Source organism: Gossypium hirsutum, chromosome A02, assembly GCF_007990345.1.
Source record: "Gossypium hirsutum isolate 1008001.06 chromosome A02, Gossypium_hirsutum_v2.1, whole genome shotgun sequence".
In the NCBI taxonomy this organism is placed as follows: Eukaryota; Viridiplantae; Streptophyta; class Magnoliopsida; order Malvales; family Malvaceae; genus Gossypium; species Gossypium hirsutum.
The window spans coordinates 27,881,263-27,894,876 of record NC_053425.1 but is presented as its reverse complement, the minus strand read 5'-3'; the positions used below and the strand labels follow the sequence as shown (position 1 = coordinate 27,894,876).

Below are 13,614 nucleotides of genomic sequence, written 5' to 3'. Positions count from 1 at the left end.
CCATAAGGTACTGAATTTATTAGAACTGGTAAACCTCTGGTAGATAAAATTCGTAAATATGGGGTAGAAAAATTTAGGGCCACTGCTAAAAATGATCCGAAAATGGCTGAATTTTGGTTAGAAAATACCATTAGGGTTCGGGATGAATTATCTTACACCCCAGCAGAATGTTTGAAATCTGTAGTCTCTCTGTTAAAAGACTCAGCGTATCAGTGGTGGAATACCTTGATATCTATTGTACCGAGGGAAAATGTTACATGGGTATTTTTCCAAATAGAATTCAAAAATAAGTATATTAGCCAGAGATTCCTTGATCAGAAAAAGAAGAAAGTTTTAGAGCTTAAATAGGGGAATATGAAAGTATCCGAGTATGAACAAGAATTTGTCAGATTAAGCAAATATGGCAGAGAGTGTATCCCAGCTGAGGTTTCCATGTGTAAACGGTTTGAAGAGAGATTAAATGAAGATATCAAGTTGATAGTTGGGATTCTGGAATTAAAAGAATTCATTGTATTGGTTGACCGAGCACATAAAGCTGAGGATTTAAGTAAACAAAAAGACAAGCAGAGATGGAAGCCCAGACTACAAGTAAAATATTTATGGGAAAGTCATAATTATCAGTTTCAAAGAAATTGAAGAAACATCATGATTGTTCTATCACATATATAGGGTATTCTGGAAGAGACTGAAGTACTCAACGCTCTAATCTGAGATCTCCGTCCCCATCTATAACAAGTGTAGGAAGTGTCAGAAACCCCAAACTGATATGCAAACATTGTAATAAATTACACTTTGGGGAGTGCCGCATGAGAAGTGGGGCAGGTTTTAAGTGTGGTTCTCTTGACCACTATCTCAGAAAATGCCCGACAAAGTCTGAAAAAAAAATTGTTCAAACTTCAAATCCAGGCAACACCGTCTCGAGAGGTAGACCATCCCGTCACACCGAGAATATTGTGGTATTTAAGGTGTGATGAAAGATTCAACTGTCAAATCTAGTAAGCATCACTAAAAACATATGCTATTCGTGCACGTGATGATGCTTCTGCACCTGATGTTATTACTGATACATTTTCTCTTCTTGATACTGATATTACTGCTTTGATTGATCCTGATTCAACACATTCATACATATGTACAAATTTAGTGTTTGTTAAAAATTTACCTATTGAGTCCACTGAATTTGTGGTTAAAGTTTCAAACCCCCTAGGCCAGTATGTGATGGTAGCTAAAATTTGTAAAAATTATCTGTTGATGGTACGGGGTTATTATTTTTCAGCTGATTTGATGTTGCTTCCATTTGATGAATTTGATGTAATTCTAGGTATGGACTGGTTAACTCAACATGATGCAGTAGTAAATTGTAAACAAAAGTACATTGTGTTAAAATGTCAAAATGGTGAATTGCTCCATGTTGAATCTGATAAATTGGATGGGTTGTCTAATGTGATCTCAGTTATATCAGCACAGAAATATATCAGAAAAGGGTATGATGCCTATCTTGCTTATGTATTGGATACTAAAGTGTATGAATCGAAGATTAAGGCTTCCTTTGGTTCACCGTTTAAAGCTAGTGAGGTGCAGTTGGACTACCAACCTCACTGGGAAGCTGTTTGGTTGAGTGTTTCAGTGCAACCAAAATCAATTCTCACCACACTTATATCCCAAAAATCAACTGGAGCTTTCAGCAGCAGTATGCTCACTGGTGCAGCAAAGGTTGAACTTCCATTTATTATTTTACCATTTTATCCTTAAAGTTTCTTTATCAATCTTTTTTTTTCAGATTTGGCAGCCAAATCCCGCTGATAACGGGGAAAGAAATACCTTTGCTGCAAGCTGTGTCAACTCCTCCTCAATCGAAAACTGATAAGCCTGTGATTGTAAGTGTTAAGCTCAAATTTATCCCTTTGGAGTCTTCTTGATGCTTTCTGTGTGCCATTTCTTTTCATTTCTGGGTGTATTTGTGCATTTTTCTCTCCCACGCCCTGTCACTATCCCCAAACCTCCCTTGTCTCCCAATCTGCTTTCCCCCTATGGCTTATGCCTTTAATAAAAATCCCTCATTTTTTTCCATTCTTAAGACAAACTTCATTTATTGACCCAACTTTATCATCATTCTTTGACCATGGCATCGGTTAGTTCTTGTTTTCTTTTCCTTTCTTTTTTTAATTGATTTCTCCATTTGCAATATGATTTTTGTTCATAGTTTTTTTTCTGCTATTTCTTTTGTTTCGAACTTTGGGTTTTCTTCATTTCTTTGTTGATCCAACAATTGGTGTAACTTTCTGCTTATTTGAGGTTAATTGGATCCTTGGGAAGTACTTTAGTCTTTGATTTTTTCTTCTGAATGTGTGTGCTTATAGTAAGCAATAGATTATATATCTTAATTTTTTTTTGTTTAAGGGGCTGAATTTTACCAATTTCTTGTTTAGTTTGGATAATGCAAATAAACTGAAGAAATTCACACCTTACTCTTTCCTGATTTTGATGTGGAAAATCCCTTAATTGCATTAATTTTATACATTAGCAGATGTAGTTTTTGTTATGTATTTCTAAAAAACAATGTTGAAAGTGTATCTACCTTTGGTTCATTTTGACTTTGTGGATTGTTGCATTCAATAAGCCATTTTTACTGAAACACAGTCCTAGGAACTTGAATCTCTTTATACGTAACTTAACTGATGATAAATCTGATCTTTTTAAACATTGGTTTCATATGACAAAGAGTATTGCTCTGTAATATGATTGGTTTGTCTTGCACTTTTGTCATTCTATTTTCTGGATTTTATGATTCAGTTTATGTTCCTTTGTTCACCTCTTGCAAATTCCAATACTCAAAAGATGGAAATGTCACTGCATTGATATGGGGAGCATCACCACAATCACGATCTGATCGGCAGAAGGACCAAGTTGAGACAAATGCTAAACAGTTGGCAGCTGCATCAGCTCAAGCTGATATATCCTTAAAACTTTGTGCATTTTTTCTTTGTTGTTAATGAATTGACATTTGATTTTGTGTTCATTACAGTATAAAAGAAAATTAGTTCTCTGGTCACTAGTGTTGGCCTTTCCAGTGATTCCTAGTGATGATTTAAATCTTGTAAATCATGCTAAGTGTCTAGAAGAGACTAGTTTTTTGTGTTCGTTAGCAATTGCCTTATTATCTAAAGCTTTAGTTTTTATAAATGTGCTTGAACTGTGTTTAATTTGAAATGATAATTTTTTCTCCTTAGCTGCTTTCACCAAAAGCCATTTTTAGAGCTAACTTGAATTTGTTAATTTCTGCAACTTACACCAAATGTCATCGGCATAAAAATGTAGAGCTAGTATAACTTTTACTAGAAATATATTTCGTGTGTTCTGATTTAGTGACATGCTCAAGATTCTTAGCTTTGTTGTGAAATTAACTTCAAGATACAGAATGACTGCATCGAGGCAGAACAACACGAGTTATTGGGTGGTACCATTCACATCCCCATATTACTGTTATTCCTTCTCATGTTGGTAAGTTTTGAACATTTTAGTTTTGTTTTTGCAAAAAATCTTAATTTGCTGACCTAGCTTTTTGATACGAAAATATATTCGTCTGTTTGAAGCATTATATTGAAATAAGTTGGGAGAATAACATGATAATCTTTGTATGTGCACTCTTTTGTTTCAGTTTGAGCAGAAATTTCACATGTACAGTTCCCTTTTTGAAATCCTAAGTTGTTTTTGTTTGTTTACTTGTATCATGAATTATTGAATGGGCAGGTGCTTAGTCCTTTTTGCATGTCTAGGTTATTCAATTTTCGGTCACACTCTCCTATTAACTATTGGATATATTTTATATTTAATCCAATGGTTGCAAGTTAAAATGATTGGTTTTCTAGTCCAGTTAATTTTCAACCTGGCAAGTATGGAACCACATCTTTAAGATTTGAACGCATGACATTGTGTAGCTGATAGGAGAGTGTTTGCTTATTGGTGAAACTTAACGAAGAGGATTCTTCATTGTGTAGGCACAGTGGGATTGTTTATTGGTCATTACTTTTAACTGAAGCCCACTTTTGGTTATTTCTTGTTAGATAGTGTCATATTTATGATTGATTGCGGGGCATTGAAAAGATTTTCTACTTTTACCTTCTGCAGATGTGCGGACTCAGGCAATGTATCAACTTCTAGATTCTGGATTTATTGGGCTCATATTTTCTTGTTTTAGTGAAGATACAAACAAGGTTAGTGCTTCATTATAGAAGTTCTTGTTAACCCCGGAAAGCTCAATAAATATAATTGTGATAATTTCAGGTGGGAAGAATACAAGTCATTGCTTTTCAGTCATTACTTTATCACCACTGAATAGAAGCTCAGTTATTGATCTGGAGTCATCTCTAAGCTCTTCTGAAAATCCATTCTTGACATCTGGATCTACAAAAGTAGATAGTCACATGCAAGACACCAGTGATTCCAGACCAATTAAAGGATCTGCCAAGGTGCAATTTATGATTATTGAAGTTAAAATTTGTCATATATCTTGTTATCGTATCAGGGCTCTTAAACAAGCGAAAGTGAGGAGATAAGTAATGCTTTAGATGATGGAATGGAACATCTTTGTGTATTATATTGCACAAATTTTAGTTTCCATAAACAAAGTGCTTCTTTAGATTTGTTGTTACTTTGCTTAACTTTTCTTTCTTAGTGACTGCTCTAATCTCCTCTGAGAATTTTTCTACTTGGAAAAATGCAAAATGTTTAGGCAAAAATGAGCTATTCCTGCTGTTAAGGGAAACTATTGTTATAAAAGAATATTTAACTATAAAAGATTAAAAATAATTATCATTTTATCTAATAAATAGTTTAAATTGATTATATAATTCATGATCCTATATTGCTTTGATTTAGCATAATTTACTTTATTTCTGATTTCTTTTAAATTATTTGAGCAAATTTTCATTTCATTTTTGTTTTGAAGTAAGCTATTCCCTGTATGAACAAATTTGACTGAACTAGAAAATTTTGGTATATCTCCACTGAGATTATTATTGAGCATGCTAGGCTGTTTGCATTCCTATTGTTTTCATACCTTTAGGTATATCACTACCTTGTAGGTATATCATTAATATCATGCTCGGAATAATTCAACGGCACTTAGCCTGCTAGATTTAACCTGAAATCATTTCAACGGCAACTAGCCTGTTAGGCTCTTAGCCTGAATATCACACATAGTAATTTCATTCACTTTATAGCATTGACTAATATCCAATTTCATAATGCATTCGGTCATTACATGATACAATATATTTAAGTTACCATTCACTTATATTAATTCATAGCACATTCGGCTATTACACTTAGCCATTACTAGATTCATACTCATATCATTTACCCTTGCTTCTCCGAAATACAATTGTCATTTATCATTCTCTATAAACTCTTAACATATAATTCATTGCCATCCACAATTCAATTAAACATGTTAGCCTTTTCGGTTCATAACGTAAATAAATTTAAGCCTTTTCGGTTCATAACGTAAATAAATTTAAATATGATTGGTAATCTTAATGCTTGAGTTACTTTTTTGTTGTAGGTACATCATTTTGAGCTGCCCTGAGCTTCCTCTTACTTTTGCTTATCCCACTCCTGAGTTTCCAACTCCAAATTTTGAGTATCATACTACTTTCGACGTTGTTGTGTTTGGAACTGTAAGTAATTGATCACCTACATGGCATTGATATAATTCTTAACTACTCTGTTATCGCCAGAATTATTGTAAGAATGCATCTTTGGTGAATTACTGCCTCTAAAGTTAATTAGTAATATTGAATGCATACAGTTGAAGACCATATGCATGAAAAAACATGAATAACAGGATGTATGCTAACTTTTGGATAACAAGAATACTATTTATAGTTGGAGGTATGGATTGTTCTTTGCTCTATTGAGTGAAATTTTCCTGTTGGTACTATGGCTTTTGTTCTTTCTTCTTATTTTATTTTCATATCTACATGACACATGACACATGAATTGCATCTCATTTTGGAAGATTCTTTATGCTTACACTTCTTTGATGGAGTTATATGTATCTGCACAAGTTATTTGTTATTTAATGCCCTGTTTTATTTACTGATTTATGTTGTCCAAAGTAGGACATATTGATTTCATTTTTGCTGCCTAGTGCCCTATTGTATTATTGATTTATGCTTACATACTGATTTATGCTTACACTTGTGTTATTTAATGCCCTATTGATTTCAAAATAATAATAATAGATGGTAAAGACACGAAAATTTGTGGAGAGAGATAGTACCTTAGCAACAAAAGCTGTTTGGGATGACGAGCTGACATTGATATTTTGTGAACTTTGCGTGAATGAAGTCAATGCTGGTAATAGACCGACAACTCATCTAAACTCAAAAGGATGGGAAAATGTTGTTGCTCTTTTTCAAGCAAAAACACAAAAAAATTATGGAAAACCTCAATTGAAAAATAAGTGGGATACATTAAAAAAGGAATGGAGGTTATGGAGGGAGTTGCTTAAGGACTCTACAGGTATTGGATGGTGTCCATCTAAAAGGACGGTCGATGCTACCGAAGAATGGTGGGCTGAAAAAATACAGGTTAGTGTTAACATTGTCATTATTTTAATGCATAAAGTTTATTGAAATTAATCATTTACAACTATAGAAATCTGAGTATAACATTTAACATTTAACATTTTATGTAGGAAAATCCTGATTTTAAAGGATCTAAGAAGAAAGGAATTGAACCACGATTGAATGATTTAATATGGCAAATGTTTGGTGGCATTGTAGCCACTGGAGAGAATGCATGGGCACCTTCGTCCGGTGTTCTTCCAAGTGGGGTTCCTATGGGAGATGATACACTTAATGAAGGATTTGGTGATTCAGATGAAAATAGCAATAAGAATGAAGATATCCCTCCTAATGAGGTACCATCAAACCCTTCTCATGAAACTCCTAATCGAAGAAAGGAAATACTTGGGGTTGTACACGGTAAAGGAAAAAAATCAAGTTCAAGTAGAAAATCATCAAGAAATTCATTAGCTACTCATATTGAGAAATTGTGTGAGAGTATGGCTAGTCCAAGGAAGTCAATCAATGAAATTATTTTTCCTCACTCTGAATATTCTATTTCAAATGCAATGGATGCTTTGCGTGATTTGGAAGATGAAATTCCAAAAAAAGATGAACTGTACTATTTTGCCATCAAAATATTCCAAATACCGGTGAAACGAGAAGTGTTTTTGAACTTAGATCCAGATGTTAGAGTTTGGTGGCTTCGACGTGAGTATGCTGAACAAAATCCGATTGCATCATTTTCATCCTTGGTAGCAACATCCTTATTCCCCTTCCAATCATACCATCCACCACCTCCACCATAAGCTCCTTAGAATTATTATTGTAATATAACTATGCTAGTTTTTTATATGTAAAACTAATGTATGATCTACTTTTTTATATGTGAACCTAATGTATTATCTACTTTTTTTATATGCAAAACTAATGTATGATCTACTTTTTTATACGTAAACCTAATGTATCATATTTTTTATAATATCCCGAATTAGGGCCTAATCGGAATAGTGGTTTTGTGACCACAAATCCAAGATAGAAATAATTATTTTATAATTATTTTGAGGTTTATGATATGAATGCATGACTGTGTGAGAATTTTGTGAAGAAATTCTATACGTAAAATGCTTAATTTGAAATTAGGGACTAAACGGAATAAGTTGCAAAACTTGCATTCTAGAAGTTTTTAGTATGAAATTGATTTGGAATATTAATTACGAGGCTTTAAATATTTACCAATTTCTAAAATTTTGGAAAAAAATGGGCTTGTACATGAAAGATTATAAAGAAAGGCATTAAGGGCATTTTTGTCAAATGGTAAATATAGCCATTAAAAAAGGAAAATAACACAAAAAAATCTGCTCATCTTCTCCATAGAAGCTGCTGAAATTCTCCTAACACCATAGCTAGGGTTTTCAACATTTCAAGTCTTGATTGTAAGTGATTTCCATGCCCATTTTTAATGTTCTTTTCGATTTTAAAATCTAGAAAGCATGTTCTATCATTTTTTAGTAATATTTTGAGCTAGAATGCATGTATGAAAATTTACCCATGTGTGACATAATTGTAATTTGATGAATAATGAAGGAATATGATGTGTTAGTGTGTGTTTAACTTGTACCTACTGATTTTATGTGAAAACTTCTAAAAAGGGGACTTAATTGTAAAAAGGGTAAAATTGAAGGTAATAATCTAATTTTCATGTAGACTATGGGCTATTATGGATACTAGGAAATTCGGCTATGTCTATATGTCATGTATGTTTAATGTACTACCTAGTCCTTGAAAATTCATAAAAAAGGTGAACTTTGTTATAAAACAGAATCCTGCAGCAGCAATGACGTGAGTTTAAAAAATCACTAAAAATAGTAGAGATAGGATTAGATGACGAATAAATTATAAAATTGAAGCTTGATGAGTCTATTTTCATATGGAAGAAACGAAATAAGCAAATGAGAGGTATTATAAGATATTTAAGTTTTTACGAAACAGGGCCAGAGCGATTTTTGGATCTCCTGTTCTGATGTTGAAAATTCATTTAAAATTGTAAAAAACTAATTAAGAGACATATTTTATATGTGCAGATTTCTTATTCAGTATACTTTTAATAGAAACAAACGACATAGTCATTTGAATTTTTTACAGAGGGAAAAATGATTCGTAGTGAACAGGGGTCATAGCTGTCGAGTCCTGAATCAGGGGAAACTTTAACTAATAAACTGTACTAATTGGCCAAACCAAAAATTCTATAAAAAAATTAGTAAATAGATATATGAGTCTAGTTTCTGGGAAAATTTATGGATCTTAATTTTGATTTTTTTAACTCAAGATATGATTTTTTTAGTGACCGTGACATAGATGAACAACTTAATACAAATGTTGAAGTCAATGGTTTAAAATTGTCCGAATGATAAAATTAGGTTTATTAACACCTCAAGCTCGAATCCGGCGACGGTCTCGGCCGTGGGGGTGTTACATTTTTTATGTTTGGTATTTTTAGGTATGATTTTATTCAATTTTTTATGTTGTATAGAATGTCACAAGTTATTAATTTATTTTTATTTGATTACTTTTTCAGGTTATGGATGAATTTAACCATATGTGTAATAGTTTTTATATGAATTATGATACCCCTGAATTAAGTGAAGAAGCTCAACGAAGAATAGCCACAATTGTTACACAAGTTCAGCACAACAATTATCATGAAGAGGAAGAACAAGTGTTAAGCAGTGTATTGCTACACCATGAAACTTATTTCACTAAGCAACCGTGTATGGATTCAAATTATACAGGTCAAATGTGGGTGGACGAAGTATTAAATGGGCATGATGATCGTTGCATGAATAGTTTTAGGATGCCAAAAAATATATTTCACAGCTTGTTGCATGATTTGCAAACAAATTATGGCTTAAAGCATGGGAAGGTATCTGCGATGGAGAAGTTAGCATTATCATTGTATATTCTTGGAAATAGAGAATCAAATTCAAATGCAGCAGAGCGATTTCAACGATCTGGGGAAACCGTTATTCGAATTTTTACTGATATGTTACATATATTTGCTCGAATGGGAATAGACACGATTAAACCCATTGAAGGTCAATTTGAGGAAGTACCGAACCATATTCAACATGATACAAGATATTGGCCTCACTTTAAGGTAAAATTTACACAATCTTTATATTTTTAAAATATAAATTATTTCTAACTTTTATCTCATTACTTGTATTTATTTTAAAGGATTGTATTGGGGCCATAGATGGAACACACATAAAAGCATGCATTTCGCCTTCTTGTCAAATACCTTATATCGGACTGAAAGGTGAACCAACTCAAAATATTATGGCAGTTTGTGACTTCAACATGTGCTTTATTTTTGCATTTCTTGGTTGGGAAGGAACAACACATGACAGTAGAATTTTGTTGCAAGCACTTAGAAAACAACAGTTAAAGTTTCCACACCCTCCACCAGGTTGAACTTTAATTTTATTAATTAATCTTTACATAAAAAACAATATTAAAATTTTTAATTTATTTTTAAACTGATGTTATGTTTTACTTTTTTATAGGAAAATATTATCTTGTGGATTCAGGATATCCACAAATGGCAGGTTTTCTAGGTCCATATAGGGGGGAACGATATCATTTACCTGACTTTCATCGAGGTAATCATCCAGCATCTGGAAAAAAAGAAATTTTTAATCATGCCCATTCTTCGTTACGCTCTATGATTGAACAAACATTTGGAGTTTGGAAAAAAAATGGCCAATATTAAGAGATATTCCAAGCTATTCATTCGACAAGCAAGTTTTAATAGTTATTGCAAAAATGGTTTTGCATAATTACATTCGAAGACATGCTTGGTCAAATGATGAGGATTTTCGATAATTTGAGAATATACCCGACATGCCAATCTCTTCAGGCCATTTTGATAGAGGTGAATCGAGTTCTTCTAACAGTGAAAGTGACCTTGAAATTGCAATGTTAAGGGAAACCACTGCAAATAGTTTAATGAATCAATATTTGTAAAAACAAATTTGTATCAAAACCTAATTTCTAGTAATAATGAAACTTGTTATGTCTTATGTTAATAGATATATATTTTTTATTGAAAATCATTCGTTTAGATACTTCAAAATTTGATCCAAGTATAATGTTACTATTTCCGAAAATAATATTTATCATTGTTATAAAATAATATTTAACTATAAAAAATTAAAAATTATTATCATTTTATCTAATAAATAATTTAAATTGATTATATAATTCATTAAAATATTTATAATAAAATATTAAAAGATACATTTTAATATTTTATTAAATGAATTTATAAATTCACATATTTTAATAATTTTATATAAGTAAAATAATTTAAAAACTTCTATTATATATCAATTCTAATATGATGTCCTTAATAGTCATTTTTCATTTTCACCTCACCGCTACAGCTGCATTTGAATCCAAACACACACTCCACCGTTGTTTCTAATCTCACCGCTACAGTATCCAATCTCACCGCTACTGTAACTAATCTCACCGCCACCGCTGTTTTTAACCTCACCGAAGGTAAACACACCGCCCATCCAAACTAAGCCTAAGTCAGTGTCGATTGTTTATGAGATTCCTGATGTGTTTCTGAAAGAATTACCCAGATTACCACCAGTCAGAGAAGTAGAATTCTCCATAGACCTTATTTCAGGGACAACACCGATATCTATAGCACCTTACAGATTGGCCCCTACAGAATTCAAAGATTTTAAAGCACAATTGTAAGAACTGACTGACAAAGGTTTTGCTCGACCTAGCTCATCACCTTAGGGTGCACCGATTTTATTTGTTAAAAAGAAAGATGGATCATTGATGTTATGTATTGATTACAGGCAACTCAACAAAGTCACAATAAAGAATATATATCCACTGCCTCATATTGATGACTTTTTTGATTAGTTGAAAGGTGCCACTATATTCTCGAAGATAGATCTTCGTTCTGGTTATTAAGATAGATCTTCGTTCTGGTTATTATCAACTACGGGTAAAAGAATCAGATGTACCAAAAATAGCCTTTAGAACTAGGTAAGGGCATTATGAATTTCTTGTGATGCCGTTCGGTTTGACTAATGCACTTTCGGTATTTATGGATCTGATGAACATAATGTTTAGACCGTATCTAGACAGATTTGTGATAGTATTTATTGATGATATCCTAGTACATTCTCAAGATGAAAATGAACATGCTGATCATTTGAGAATTGTCTTGCAAACAATGCGTGAAAAACAACTGTATGCCAAATTTAGTAAATGTGAATTTTGGCTTTGGGAAGTTAGTTTTCTAGGACATATAGTATTTGCTGAAGGCATCAGAGTTGACCCGAATAAAATTTTAGCAATTGTTAGCTGGAAACCACTGAAAAATGTGTCAGAAGTTAGAAGTTTTCTGGGACTACCTGGATATTATCGAAGATTTGTAAAAGGATTTTCTATGATAGCTTCTTCAATGACTTGTTTGTTCCAGAAAGATGTGAAGTTTGAATGGACTGATAAATGTCAGCAGAGTTTTGACATATTGAAAACCTTGTTGACAGAAGACTAGTGTTAGTTTAGCCTAAATTAGGTAAGGAATTTGTGATTTATATTGATGCATTATTGAATGGTTTAGGCTATGTCTTGATGCAAGAAGGTAAAGTAATAGCCTATGCTTCTAGCCAGCTAAATCCACATGAAAAAAATTGCCCGATACATGATTTAGAATTGGCAGCCATTGTGTTTGCATTGAAAATTTGGTGACACTATTTGTTTGGTGAAAAATGTCACATATTCACTGATCATAAAAGTTTGAAGTACCTGATGTCGCAAAAAGACTTGAATTTGAGACAACGCAGGTGGCTTGAATTATTGAAAGATTATGATCTGGTTATTGATTATCATTCAGGAAAAGCCAATGTGGTTGCTGATGCTCTGAGTAGAAAATCTTTGTTTACTTTGTGAGCAATGAATATCTGGTTTTCATTGATAGATGATGGTTCAATCATAGCTGAGTTAAAAGCTAAACTGACATTTCTGCAGTAGATTTGCAAAGCTCAGAAAAATGATGATGAGTTACAGGCTAAACAGGTAAACTGTGAGTCAATTTCCGATTAAGAATTTCATATTGGATCTGATGATTGCTTGTTATTCAGAGGCAGAATATATGTACCGAGGAATTCAGAACTTACTGAATATTTTGAACGAAGCTCATAATGGTACTATGACTGTTCACCCGAGAAGTAACAAAATGTACAATGATTTGAAAAAGATGTACTGGTGGTCGAGAATGAAACGGGATATTTTTAAATTTGTATCTAAATGTTTGATATGTCAGCAAGTTAAAGCTGAACATCAAGTGCCTTCGGGATTATTATAGCCAATAACAATACCGGAATGGAAATGGGAAAAAGTTACAATGGACTTTGTATTGGGATTACCCCTATCTCTGAAAAAGAAAGATGTTATTTAGGTAATCGTTGACCGTTTAATGACGTCTGCACACTTTATTCCAGTAAGTATGGATTTTTCTTTGGACAAGTTAGTAGAGTTATATGTTTCTGAGATTGTTAGATTACATGGGGTACTAGTCTCCATTATTTCTGAATAGAGATCCCCAGTTTACATCCCGGTTCTGGAGCAAGTTACAAGAAGCTTTAGGTACACAGTTACATTTCAGTACCGCATTTCATCCTCAAACCGATGGTCAATCCGAATGTGTAATATAGATACTAGAGGTTATGCTTCAGTGTTGTGTTCTAGAATTCGAAAGTAATTCGGAAAAGTATTTACCTTTAGTTGAATTTGCATACAATGATAATTATCAGTCCTGCATTAATATGGCACCGTATGAGGCTCTGTATGGTCGTAAATGTATAACTCCGTTATATTGGATAGAGCTCAGTGAGAAAAATATACACAGAGTTGATTTAGTCCATGAGACTGAAGAAAAGGTAAAGATGATTTGGGATAGTTTGAAAGCAACCTCTGATCGTCAAAAGCCCTTATGCCGATCTTAAACGAAAAA

The 13,614-nt window shown here is 32.9% G+C and overlaps 1 protein-coding gene across 1 annotated transcript; it reads left to right on the top strand.

The window, feature by feature from the left end:
* Positions 1-6,150: 6,150 nt before the first annotated feature.
* Positions 6,151-7,378, top strand: LOC107894678 (L10-interacting MYB domain-containing protein-like). The gene is made up of 3 exons (XM_041083609.1): positions 6,151-6,593; positions 6,701-6,989; positions 7,164-7,378. Exons 1-3 carry the CDS (start codon positions 6,246-6,248, stop codon positions 7,376-7,378), a joined length of 852 nt encoding a protein of 283 aa, XP_040939543.1. The 5' UTR covers positions 6,151-6,245.
* Positions 7,379-13,614: the final 6,236 nt, after the last annotated feature.

Coding starts and splice junctions, on each gene's coding strand:
- LOC107894678 (XM_041083609.1), top strand. CDS start 6,246: ATGGTAAAGACACGAAAATTTGTGGAGAGAGATAGTACCTTAGCAACA. Junction 6,594..6,700: donor GGTGGGCTGAAAAAATACAG/GTTAGTGTTAAC, acceptor CATTTTATGTAG/GAAAATCCTGATTTTAAAGG. Junction 6,990..7,163: donor AATACTTGGGGTTGTACACG/GTAAAGGAAAAA, acceptor GTGATTTGGAAG/ATGAAATTCCAAAAAAAGAT.